This window comes from Marmota marmota, unplaced genomic scaffold, assembly GCF_001458135.2.
Source record: "Marmota marmota marmota unplaced genomic scaffold, marMar, whole genome shotgun sequence".
Lineage (NCBI taxonomy): Eukaryota > Metazoa > Chordata > Mammalia > Rodentia > Sciuridae > Marmota > Marmota marmota.
This window is the reverse complement of record NW_026000082.1, coordinates 17,191,779-17,204,648: the sequence shown is the minus strand read 5'-3', so window position 1 is coordinate 17,204,648 and position 12,870 is coordinate 17,191,779. Positions and strand designations below refer to the sequence as shown.

The window sequence follows — 12,870 nt, the reverse complement described above, 5'->3', positions numbered from 1 at the left end:
GTTCACTGGGGTGTTCTACATTGACAACTATGACATATGTAGATAGAGATGGCTCTCTTTCCCTCTTTCTGATCTGTGTCATTTTGCACTGGCTAGTACTTCCAGGACAATGTTGCATTAGGGAAGTGGGATAGGATGTTCTCTCCTCATCCAACAAGGGAACAAGTTTTTAAATTATTGTTGTTTAAAAATATGATAGTAGTTGATTTTTGCCTATTGCTCTATGATGTTAAGGTAATTTCTGTTTCTGGTTTGCTGAGAGATTTGATCATAAATAGATACTTAAATTTGTTAAATGTCTTTTTTGCATCTATGGAACTGATTATCTGTTTTTATGTTATTGTAAATTATATTTATTGACTTTCACATTTTGAACCAACCTGAATTCACTTGTTCTAAGCACAGTCTTATTTTTATATATAGCTAGAGATAAATTGGCAATTTTTAGTTCTGGTTTTTACATCTATTTTCATGAGGGATATCACTCTGTTACCTTATTTTTATTTTAACTTATTTTTGTGGGTTAATATCAGATTTCATAAAATGATCTGTGATATCTTCTCTATATTTCATTATTCCTGTAGATATTCTGTAGAATTAGTTTTAATTCATTTTTTTTTAGTCCACCAGTATAACAACCCTGGGCCTGGAGAATTTTTTTCTCAGACTATCAGCTACAAATTTCCTTAACAAATAAATATAGGGCTATTCAAAATATATATTTCTTCCTGATGGAGATTTGGTAGTTTATTTGAGAAAATAACTGGTCCACTTTATACTAAGTTGCCAAATTTATATTCATAGAGATGTTTATCATTTCCCTTGTTTTTTATTAAATTTCTGTGGGATTAGTAATTATATCCCCTCTTTCATTCCTGAAATAATTGGTTTGTGCCATCTCATTTTCTTAGTTACTATGGCTAGAGGTTTATCAATTTTAACTGCACCTTTAAGAGAGACTTTTATTTTATTTTCTCTATTGCTTTTCTATTGTCAACTTTATTTAAATCTGCTTTATTTTTTAATTACTTTTTTCTGTCTTTAGGACATATGCTGTGTAATTCCAAATATTTGGGGTTTATCCAGATATCTTTCTGTTGTTTATTTCTAGTTGAGCACCATATAGTTCAAGACCATACTTTTAATGATTTCAAATATTTGAAATTATTTAAGGATTGTTTTGTTTTATAGTTTAGAATTTAATCCACCTCGGTTTGCATTTCATATATGTTTGTGAAAATGTATATTCCCCTCTGGTGGGAGAATTCTATAACTTTCAATTAGGTTAATTTATTTGATATAAATCTCCTCTTTCCTCATTGATATTCTGCCTATTTGTTCTATCAGCTAGAAGTAACGTGAAATTATTAACAAGATCTTTTAGTTCAACCACAATTTGGTTTCAGCTATTCAAGCATATGAATCCAAAAATACTCTTCTTATGTTATCATGCACATTTAGGCACCTGTGCCTTTGTGCCTCCCATATTCTTTCTCGCTCTTGATCAGAACAATGTGTGGGGACATGGTTATTTATTGAGCACTGAGAAAGATTATTTTCTAAAAGGAAAGAGTCTAAAGATCATCCATCTTTATAATATTGATTAAATCTTGTGTATCCAGGCAAACTCTACACTGTATTTCATAATCTGTGACCTTTTCTCCAGATATGATGGAGCCTGCATCCTCTTATTTTTCTGGATACTGTATGTGCTTTCTTCTCTTACAAGTGATGACATCAACTTCAGGTAAGAACATCTACTTTTTTCCTACTCAGTCTCAGCTGTGGAAAGAATCTAGTGCATCACCTTTTAGTGAGTATTAAAGTCAGCACTTCATTGTAATATCAAGAGAAAGACTGAAAAATGGAAATCAGCAACTCTTCTTAGATCCATGAAAAATGAGATTACAGGGCAAACCACTTCCCCCCATATTGGAGACACAGACAGGTGTAAGAATCTACCAAAGCAGCAAACCATAAGCAGAAACCTTTGGAGAAAACAGTACCAGGATTGGAAAATCTAAACCCTAATTATTCAATTGCTAGAGGTTGTATAGACCTGTCTGAGTCAAAAACTCCAGAGAAGACCAGGGCAGGCAGGACACTTGTGCCTTTTACCTCCAGTGTTTCTACCAGGTTCTTACAGTAAATGATTGGAGAAAATTTCTTTGTGCTTCCAGCAAGGGGAAGAGAAAAGTAATCATTTTGATACATACTTGTCTTAAAAAAACATTGTACTCAAGAAAACTATTTTGCCAGAGCCCAACCTATTATAGTTCCATAACCCTAAGTAACCCAGGGGAAGGGTAATATCTAACTTCAGGCTCCTCTATCCATCCTGTCCCACTTAAGAGGGAGCAGAATCCAGGGAAGCACTCATGAAGCTCACTTCCCAAGAGCACAGGCTCACCCAAACTGAAACCTAATCAGAGAATCACAGAATGCTTCTCTTCCCCCCAAACTGTGTCACTTCATCACTAAAAATCTCTCACCAGAATTCTCCCCCCCCCCACACACAAAAAAAACAAAACAAAACTGGGAAACATACTAAAAGGCAAATCTATAGTTTGAAGAGAGAGAACAAAACCAGATTCAGATATGATGGGGATTTATCAGACCAGGACTTTAAAACAACTATAAATAATATGCTAAGGGGCCTAATGGAAAAAGCAGATAACATTTAAGAATAGATGGATAATGTAAGTAGAGAGATATGAATTCTAAGAATACAAAAGAAATGTTATAGATTAAAAGAAAGAAATATAAAAATTACTGCCAAAAAACTCTCTTAGGTCACTTTTAGAGTTGTGTTATTAGCTCTATTGAATATAAACTTCTGTTTCTATGTAAACTTTTTCATATTAATAGAAATTTAGAAAAAATAAACATTTTTTGTAACAAAATCTAGAGGTCAAAGTAACAAAGATAGCCCAATAAAATAACTTTCTAAAATGATGTGTTTAATGACTGGAGGTACAAAATAATTTGTAAATATTGAAAGATAAATAGGCTTTATATCAGGAATGTGCAGATGGTTTGGAGCTATCAAAGACCTTATTGTGGCCTAAGATTGAGAGAGCAACCCTGTTGTGGGCTTCAGTGAAAGAATTGTCTCCATGGTGGCAGATGCAAAAATGCATTAAACAGTAATTACAAACAGAGTTATACATGGTCAAAACTGCCTAAAGGAATTTATTTGGAGAATATGGGAGAAGATTGCAATAGAAACAAAGAGGGAGAAGAAAAGAAAGGGTTTGACTGATGTGAGATGGTTAGTGGAGCATATGCACCCAAGGATGCATCTGAGTTATCACTGACTCCTTGCTCCTCACACCACCTCTTAGATCCATATCCACAGGGCATCACTGCACTGAAGGTACCACACCCTGAAAACAGTTCTGAGAGTGCTCTTCTGGTGTTCTGTGTGGATTTGCATTGGTCAGTGTGAATCAAGTCAAGTGATCTTTTTGGTTTTTCTCCTTGGAATAAATGAGGTTCTGCTGGAATTGGTTCTACTGAATTTGCTCATTGAAAAGTTATACTAAAATATCCCTTTTTTAGATTTAGAAATTTATTCTTACATTTTAAAAGGTTTTATACATTAACTATGATTTTGATAAAATTTTTAAAATATGTGCTATCATAGTATCCTAATTCTTGTTGAATGCTTTGATCTCAAATTTTATTTTGCCTGGTATACCTATTGTTAGTCTAGGTGTTAAAGCATCAATGTTAACATGATTACTTCTCATATTTGTTTAATTTTAATTGGATATTCTGTTAAAGTTTTCACTTGGGCTAGTAATTCTCTTATTCTCATATACAAAATCAAAACTAAATTCTTTTATAGTGAATGTGTCAAGCTAAAAATGTATCTGCTCTCCCCTTAATTTCTGTGTTGCCTCTTTTTCTTCCTTCTAAAAAGGAAATATATATGAATATTTTAAATTCTTTTATATACCTACTGCGTGGTCCTTCCAAGAAAAAATAGTAATTGTGATTTTTATCCTAGCAATACTACAAAAAAATCCCAAATTTTGCTCAAGTGGTTATAAGTTTTTAGCTTCAAAGCATTATTAAATTTCTGTTATTGCTAATGTACTCTACTGTTCTTCCTACTCTCAGAAACATGCTGAAAATGATAGAGATTATAAAAGATAAATATTAAATTAATACACATTTTTTCTAATTTTCTATTGCAGGGAAATACATATAACATAAAGTCTACAATCTTAATCATTTTAAGTGTATATTTCAATGGTATTAGCCACATTATTTAAGTTGTGTAACCATCCCAATCATCTGTTGAAAGAGGAATTTTCATATTGTCATTCTGAAACGCTATACTCATTAAACAATTTTCCCCATTCTCCCACCTTCATCCCCAGGCAACCACCATTCTACCTTCTGTCTCTGTGGTTTTAGCCACTCTAAATACCTCACACAGGTGGACTCATACAGTATTTGTCTTTTTATGGGGCTAGCCTATTTTAATAATGTAGAATATGTCAGAATTTCCTTTCTTTCTGAGACTGTATATTATTCCTTTGTATGTATTACATTTATATACCACATCTTGTTTATTCATTCATCTGTTGATGGACACATGAGTTGCTTTACTTAGCTGTAAAGGATGCTGCTGTGAACATAGGTGTACAAATACCTCTTTGAGACCCTGCTGTTAATTCAATTCAATGTTACATTTCAGGACATACATACAGCATGCAGTGATCAAAGCCACCATCCCTTTACCTGGTCCCTACATTTCCCAACCTCAAGTGATCACTATTTTGCATTCAAACAAACATATTTTAGCTTCTGTATATGAAAGAGCACATGGTACTTTTCTGTCTGTGTCTGGTTTGTTTTACTTAACAGTATGTTTCAATTTCATCCATTTGGCTAAAAGTGATGGAATTTCATTCATGTTTATAACTGAAAAATATTCTCTTGTATATATGTGTGTACATATATATATATATATATATATAATATGTGTATATACTATCAAATATATAAGTCACTGACTGATATAGACGTGACTTTATTTTAAAGAGATGTTTAAATGCTAAAATTTCCTAGTTTTTGAGTCAAATTAAACATCAACAACAAGGTTACATCATTAACATGGTGTAAAAAGCACAAACAATACCTGCATTTCTCTAATCCAGTATTTCTGCTTCAAGCTTCCTGATTTTTCAGAAATTGTATTGCCCTGAAATATACTATATGGACCTCATTCTCAAAGGGAATTTTCCTCAAATTTGAGATGATGGTAGAGGCTCGTTCCTGGTTCTGATCTTTGTTACAATCTTGGTTATTATGAACTTTAATCCTGAAATAGTAAATATTAATATTCCCTCTTCTATAACCTATTAGAGTAAGCATTCTAATTTCATTGGTGCTATAGTTTGATGTTGAATGGCCCCCAAAGCCCATGTGTTAAAGACTTATTCTCCAGGGTGGCAGTGGCAGTGGCAGTGTTGGGAACTGGAAGAACCATTAAGAAGTAGGACCTAGTGGAAAGTCTTTAGGTCATGAGGGACAAACCTTTGAAGGGGATAATGGATTTTGGCTCTGTCCTTGCTCTTTTGCTTCCTGTTGATGGGGTGGGCAGTTTAATTCTACTGTGACCTCCCAAAATGGTGTGCTGTCTTGGCATGGGCCCCTAAAACAACAGACAAGGATCATAAACTAGAATCTACACCTACATTTATTTCTTAACTTACTATTTCAAAGAGTGCCACAATTAACATGATCATTCAGGTATTTCTTTTGTATGTAGATTTTATTTTCTGTGAATGTGTACAAAGTACTGGGATTGTTGGATCATATGGTATAAGTTCTTTAAAGGAACCTCCATACTGTTCTCAATAAAGGCTATACTAATTTACATTCAAAGCAGCAATGTATGAGAGTTCCTTTTCCTCCACATCCTCACTAGCACTTATTTTTTTCTTTTTAGATAGCAGCAATTTTAATTGGAGTTCAATGATGTCTCACTGTAGTTTTGATTTTTACTTTACTGATGGCTAATAATATTGAGCATTTTTTCAAATGTCTATGGGCCACCTTTTTAAATTATTTTCAGAATATTCCTGAAACATTCATGGATGAAAACTTCCTAAATTTGACGAAAGACAAATATCTGAGGTGTTCTTCCCCTTTCACTCTCTGTTCTCTTTCTGGAAATCCTAAAATGCATGTGTTGGTCTGCTGGATGATGTCACACATATTCCCCCTTTTTTTCTTTAATATTTGTTTTTCTCCATAATTTGCATGTTTTTGAATTGTATTTCTTTAAGTTTGGGGGGTTTTACTTCTTATAAACTACTTTTGTGACAAGGTTCACCCTAAAGTATAAGCCTAAGGTCTCCTTATGTCTTATGATTCTGTGCTTTCTCTGGGCATATGCCTACACTTTGTAATTCTTCCCAGTTTCTTTTGAACGTTCCAGTCCTAACTGTATGGTACTCAAAAAGTAAAAAGAGAAAAATGAAGAGGAAAAAGGCTTTTCACCACAGGTGAAAAAAGCCCTTTTTTATTTGGAGAAGGAGGAGTAGGAGGGGGCAACCACAGGGGAAGGTACGATGACCAACCACCTCATTGTCTGCACCTCTGTGATCAGAGGCAGCAATCAGTTATTAGAGCACAGACACCTCAGTGCTTGAAGGATAAAGTCCTTTTTCCCTACCTGCTTTGTTCAAGCTGCTCTAGAAACATAACATTGTTTGGGTGGGGAGTCAGATTGCTTGCTGGTGCTTCCTACTCCACCATCTCCCAGAATCCTCCAAATGAATATATTTTTAAAAGTCTAAAGATGTACCATTGGTATTTATAAAAAATAGAATATTGGTTTAATCTGAAGGAATGTGATCAGAGCTGAACATTCAGATCAGCATAGGTCTACTGGGCAGAATTTGTGTGTCCTTCCAAGTAGTGTCTAGCAACAGGGTTGTTACTGGTTTATGACTTATTTTGGTTTTCTTTCTTCCTCCACAGAGAAGTTGATGGTGACTGTTCCCAAGGGGCATTTGGTGGCTAGAGTAGGAGGACAGGCTGCTCTCAGCTGCCAGTTGTCCCCACCACAAAGTGCAGAGCACATGGAGGTGCACTGGTTCAGGGGTGACAATTCCCAGCTTGTTTACCTGTACAGAGGCGGTCATGAAGTAAATGGAGAAGCTGCCCCTGAATATGTAAATCGTACAGAGTTTGTGAAAGAGGCCATGGGGGAGGGTAAAGTGACCCTCAAAATTCATAATGTCAGCATTTCTGATGATGGACCATACAGGTGTTTATTTAAAGATACTGACTTCAGTGATATGGCCAGCATGAATCTTATCGTGGCAGGTAAGTGTGCTTGTGGAATGTTGTATAACAAAGCCCTTTTGACACAATGAGCTCAAATATGAGGAAAATTATCTCAATGTTTCTTATTTCTTCTTTTCATATTCTAAAAAATTCAAATACTACAAGTACTAACTTATAAATAAAATGTGAATTTGATTCACAAATATTAAATTGCAGATCACATGACTTCCTTTCAACTTGCCAATCCAACCTCAATACAATAACTGTCTTGATGGTTCTTTCTCATTTCCATCAGCACTTGGCTTGGAGACACAGATTCATGTCCAGGTTCCCACTAGTGATGGACTCGTGGTGGAGTGTAACTCAGGAGGGTGGTTTCCACAGCCCCAAATGGAGTGGAGAGACAGCAGAGGAGAGGTCGTTCCACATTCATCAAAATCATACTCCCAGGATGGAGCCAGATTGTTCCACATGAAGATGACTCTTCTCCTCAGAAACTTTTCAGACTGCAATATTACATGCTGTGTTCACAACCCTGTAATAGGTGAAGAGAAACAAACAAGTATTATCCTAGCAAGTGAGTGTTCCATCATTAGGGTTTAGTTATCAACAAAACATAGAGAAAAAACTAATGGAATAGTTAATGTTAAAGAGCTTACTAAATTCTCTTTGAATGATTCTTTATCTTTGTTATGGGTTTCGGTAATACAGATGTTTTGGGGTGCTAAGGAGAAGGCTTTAGAATAAAAATAAACAAGAACAATAGCAATTCACAGTTCAAAAATACATTACAGCTTTAAAGGCATTTAATGTCCATTACTTTGTTAGACCCTCACAATAATTATGTGTAAATTTATCAGAATTTTAGCTCAGTAACTTGATCTTTCTGAACTATAGTTTTTTCATCTTAGAAATGAATATAATCATACCTCATGGGTTTTTGCAAATCTTAAATAATTAGAAGAAGTAAAACCTTTTTCTTATTGTCATTCAATATTTAGCACTACTACTATTATTTAAAAATTTCTGACAATTCAATAAATGTTATGGTCATTGATAGACAGATGTTGAGAGGCCAGTAACAGCAGTAGTAAGTGAAATGTGGAACTAAACTACAGTTTTCCTGATTACTTGTTCATTGCTCATTCTTTGGAGTCATGATAGGTGGATGTCAAAGGCCATACTCTGTGTGCAATAAAGTTACCCTTAACTAATGCCTCTATAGAGAAGCATAGGAGCAAGGTAATGGACAGGGCAAATGTGCCTTCAGATACCACTTCGTGGAATCTTTTTTAGCCTGATTGTGAACACAGTTTTTTCTCTTAAAAATTCTCTAATACTCGTAAATAATTAACATATGGACTGGAAAAAATATTGTCCTGACCAGATAGGAGCCTATAACAATGCATTATTTGTGGTATAGCAAGAAAGTTTTTAAGAGTGGGTAAGATTCTGTAAATATTTTAAATGTAGAGCTGACGGGAGTTACTGATAGATTGAATGTGTGATGAAAAAGAATAAAGGAAATCAGAAGGACTCCAATGTTATAACCAGAGTCATGAAAGATGATTTTTCATCTACTGAGACAGGAAAATTTGTGGGATAAAATAAGACCATGCTTATAAGACTTACCAGCAAAGTGTTGATCAGGACTTAGGTGCATGAACCTAAAGTTCGCAGAGAAGACCATATTTGGGACATAATATGAATGTCTTCAGCCTAAAGAGAATATTTTGAAGATGAAACTGGCTAAGATCAGAAGAGCAAAAATGGAACCAGGTGTTCCTTTGAAGATCAGTAAGCTTTTGTACTAAGATCTTTTGTTAGAGACAAGAGAGAGGCTTCTTTTCAATCTACTATAGCCTCAGTGTGAATTCTATCCCCAAGATAAGCTTAATGTTGTACTTGCTCTTTACTTGTCACTACACCATCTCTATCAAAGCCTTTTCATGCTACAAATACAAAAATAAAGAATTATAGACCTGAAGGAGTATCCTGCTTTATTAGCAGCAACTTTCTAATCCATTAGGGACACCTATTGTGGATGTATTGATTTCAAGTTGTTCTGTCCTTTCTTTCAGATGACCTGTTTGATAAGGAGCACCTTACAAAGAAGTTTTTAATTTTATTTTCGTGTTTAACGATCGCTTTGGTTTTGACATACATTTGCCTTTGGTATTTCATAAGAAAAGGTAATTGATACGACAAGGGGGAGGGGAATTATTAAGGACGTTAACTTGATGGATAAGTCATGTGGGCAAAAGTGAATGATGTTTGTCTTCCAAAGTTGGGTCTCATATGGGAAGATATTTATGGCTTGTTCCCCACTTTAGAAATGTTGGACTTCATACCTCTTAAATTCCCAAGACAAGAATGCTTTTAGGGATGAGGTTGGTATAGATGTCTTTTGAAATTTCAGATTTACATTTACTTCTTTTTTTAAAAAATTTTTTATTGTTGGTTGTTCAAAACATTACATATTTCTTGATATATCATATTTCACACTTTGATTCAAGTGGGTTATGAACTCCCATTTTTACCCCATATACAGATTGCAGAATCACATCAGTTACACATCCATTGATTTACATATTGCCATACTAGTGTCTGTTGTGTTCTGCTGCCTTTCCTATCCTCTACTATCCCCCCTCCCCTCCCCTCCCCTCCCCTCTTCTCTCTCTACCCCCTCTACTGTCATTCATTTCTCCCCCTTGTATTATTTTTCCCTTTCCCCTCACTTCCTCTTGTATGTACTTTTGTATAACCCTGAGGGTCTCCTTCCATTTCCATGCAATTTCCCTTCTGCACTCATAAGTAGGATGTTAAAGGATTAACACTTACTGATAGATTGAATGCATGATGAAAAAGAGATAAAGGAAATCAGAAGGATCTCAATGTTATAGCGAGAGTCATGAAAGATAATTAAAAATTAAACACTGAAAATTGAGGCAGTACTATCCTCTTTTAAGAAGCAGTTCCTATATTTTCCAAAGGAAGAAGTAAGAGTTCTATTATTTTAAAGTATACACAATACTTAGGAGACTTATTTTAATTGAGTGTAAAATTACACCAAAGAGACATCAACATAAAAAAGCAACAAAAACCTAAAGAAAAAATAAAAAATGGCAAGAAGGACAGCAATGTATGTGCAGCTTTAACATATCTGGCTGTCTTTTCTGTCCTATGTTTTGCTGGCCTGACAGTTCTGCACAGCCACAGCATCTGTCCTGCACAATGATACAAAGTAGGATAAATTCATCAGTCAACTACTGCATTGTGGATAAAAAGAGCTGCACCTGAATGCCACAAGACAAATAATAGTAAACCATTGCATGGACCAAAAAAAAAACTATAGAAACAAAGACAATGATGTTGCTTCTTTTCCCCAAATGAAAGTCCTATGATTCCAGAATTTTCTGAGTAGAAATAGAGTGATGTGAAATGTCAAAGACCCCATTATTTTGTAAAGTGCACCTCAAAACATTCTAATTCTGCCCATGAACCACATACTTCTACATCTCCCTGTTGCAGCTGGTGGTACCTGTGAGGGTACCAGTGTGGCTTTGTCCCTGCCCACAGGAGGAAAGCCCAGTCCCTGATGATCCACTTACACCAGATGCTGACTGCACCATCCTCTTGTGAGAGTCTGGGTCCTCCAGAAAAAGCCCTGAGCTCTTACTCATAGTTAAATCCTGAGCTCATGGGTGAGCCCAGAAAGTGTTCTGCAGGGGAGTCACCATCTCAGAAAACAGGTCTGTTGGTGATGGATTTGTTCAAGTGTGACTTCCATTTTTAAGTTAAGGAGTTTTAAGGCCATCTGGGTTTGTGTTGTCAGTGCCAAGGTAGAGTCCAGCCACAGAACTTCTTACCCACCCAGAAATGCTTTTTTAGCATTGGTGAGAGGCATGTTTCCTTTTCACATCCAAAAGTTGATGTTTTAAGTAAGGAAAGTTTCCTAGCCACTAAGTCTGGATGTCCCTTTTCCCTCACAGCTACTAGGGGCACATCCACACTCAGGGCCTGAGGACCATCTTCCCTCTTGATCCACTTTAGCTCCAGCTGCTCCTCCTGGATACCCTTTCAAACAGGGATCACGGATCTGTCCATGGGACCTGCCATATTTTAGATGCCACCATTGGTTCTCAGTGTCTCTAATCAGCTGTCTACATGATTGTGTTTTCCCCCAATTTGAGAAAAGAGTAGCTGTGGTGTGAAGAAGCTGTGAACTAATGCAAGAGTCTTGGAAGCAGGTGCCCTGTGTTTTTTGAGTGAAGATATTTCAAAAACTTGAATTCCCTGAAATACTTGTACACTCTCCAGATAATTAAACTTTACTTTTTTTGGTCATTTTCTTCTGGAAGGCGATATAAATCAAAGACCAAATGTTTCACAGAAGCAGGGAGCGGTGACACAGGCCTGTAATCCCAGCGACTTGGGAGGCTGAGGCAGGAGGATGTATAGTTCAAAGCCAGCCTCAGGGGGAAAAATGAGGCACTATGCAACTCATTAAGATCCTGTCTCTAAATAAAATACAAAATAGGGCTAGGAATGTGGCTCAGTTTTTGAGTGCCCTTTAGTTCAATCTATTACTGCCCCACCCCGCCACACACAAAAAGGTTTCACAGAGAAATTATTCAGTAATACATGGGAAATATTTTCACCATGTCTGTTTAGCTTGTAGGAATGAGTCCCTGGATAGGGCATTTAAGCTCAAGGTGTACAGTGTGTTTCCTTTACTATTTAAGAAGCAAGCTTTTCCTGGTTACTGAGTCTATGGATCCCAGGCAATTCCTTGTTTTAGCCAACTCAGTGTTGGAACCTAAGCCTGAAACTTGAGAATCTCTAGGAATCTGATGAGGATTCCTAGGACTGCTTTCTTTCTCCCCAGCCAAATTATTATTATTTTTTCTGGAGTAGATGGCACAAATTAGAAAAAAGAAATATCTTTTAGCTCTGAAAGATCTGCACATCTAGTCTGACTAGGACTTGCCACCATCCACAAATAAAACTCACAGAAGAAGCACTAAATTGAGTTGGCGTGGGACAATAACTGTTGTTTTTTTTTTTCAAATAATTATACTTAGGTTAGAGATGTTCCACATTCCTATGTTCCTCTATGTCAATTTAATTCTTTGTCAATTTAATTCTTTCTCTTCTAGACCATATACCTGAATGTCTACTTACAGGTCTAATTCCATGTTGTTATATGTTGAATTCAATACCTGCTCAATTCCTGTTTTGCTTCATATGCTCTGTGACACTTCTTTTTGTGTATCTGCCATTCCGGACCAGAGGTAAATGGGGTTAGTAGTGGTGTACTCTCTCTTGGTTGCTCTTATTTTCCTAGAAATCTGTCTCTTGGGGTTGTTCAGCCAAGGCTATGTGACAATTTCATCAGCACCAGAGGGATCTGTAGTTTGGGTGGCATTTCAGAGGATCAAATTCCAACACTGAAATTGTTTTGGGTGTCAAGGATAAAAGCTGCCTCTATTACCAGTGTTTTCAACAGTACAGGGAACAGATTTCCTTCTGCTACATAAAAGGAGAAATAAGCATACT

At 36.0% G+C, this 12,870-nt stretch overlaps 1 protein-coding gene across 1 annotated transcript in view; it reads left to right on the top strand.

Annotated features, from left to right (window-relative positions):
- The window catches only part of LOC107141616 (selection and upkeep of intraepithelial T-cells protein 8-like), a 36,420-nt gene that overhangs the window by 3,096 nt on the left and 20,454 nt on the right, over positions 1 to 12,870 (top strand). Inside the window, exons 2-6 of the mRNA XM_015484839.2 lie at positions 1,667 to 1,747; positions 7,003 to 7,350; positions 7,607 to 7,888; positions 9,393 to 9,503; positions 12,471 to 12,605. Of these exons, the coding sequence (XP_015340325.2) occupies positions 1,669 to 1,747; positions 7,003 to 7,350; positions 7,607 to 7,888; positions 9,393 to 9,503; positions 12,471 to 12,605 (955 nt within the window). The 5' untranslated portion in view covers positions 1,667 to 1,668. The remainder of the gene's footprint in view (positions 1 to 1,666; positions 1,748 to 7,002; positions 7,351 to 7,606; positions 7,889 to 9,392; positions 9,504 to 12,470; positions 12,606 to 12,870) is intronic.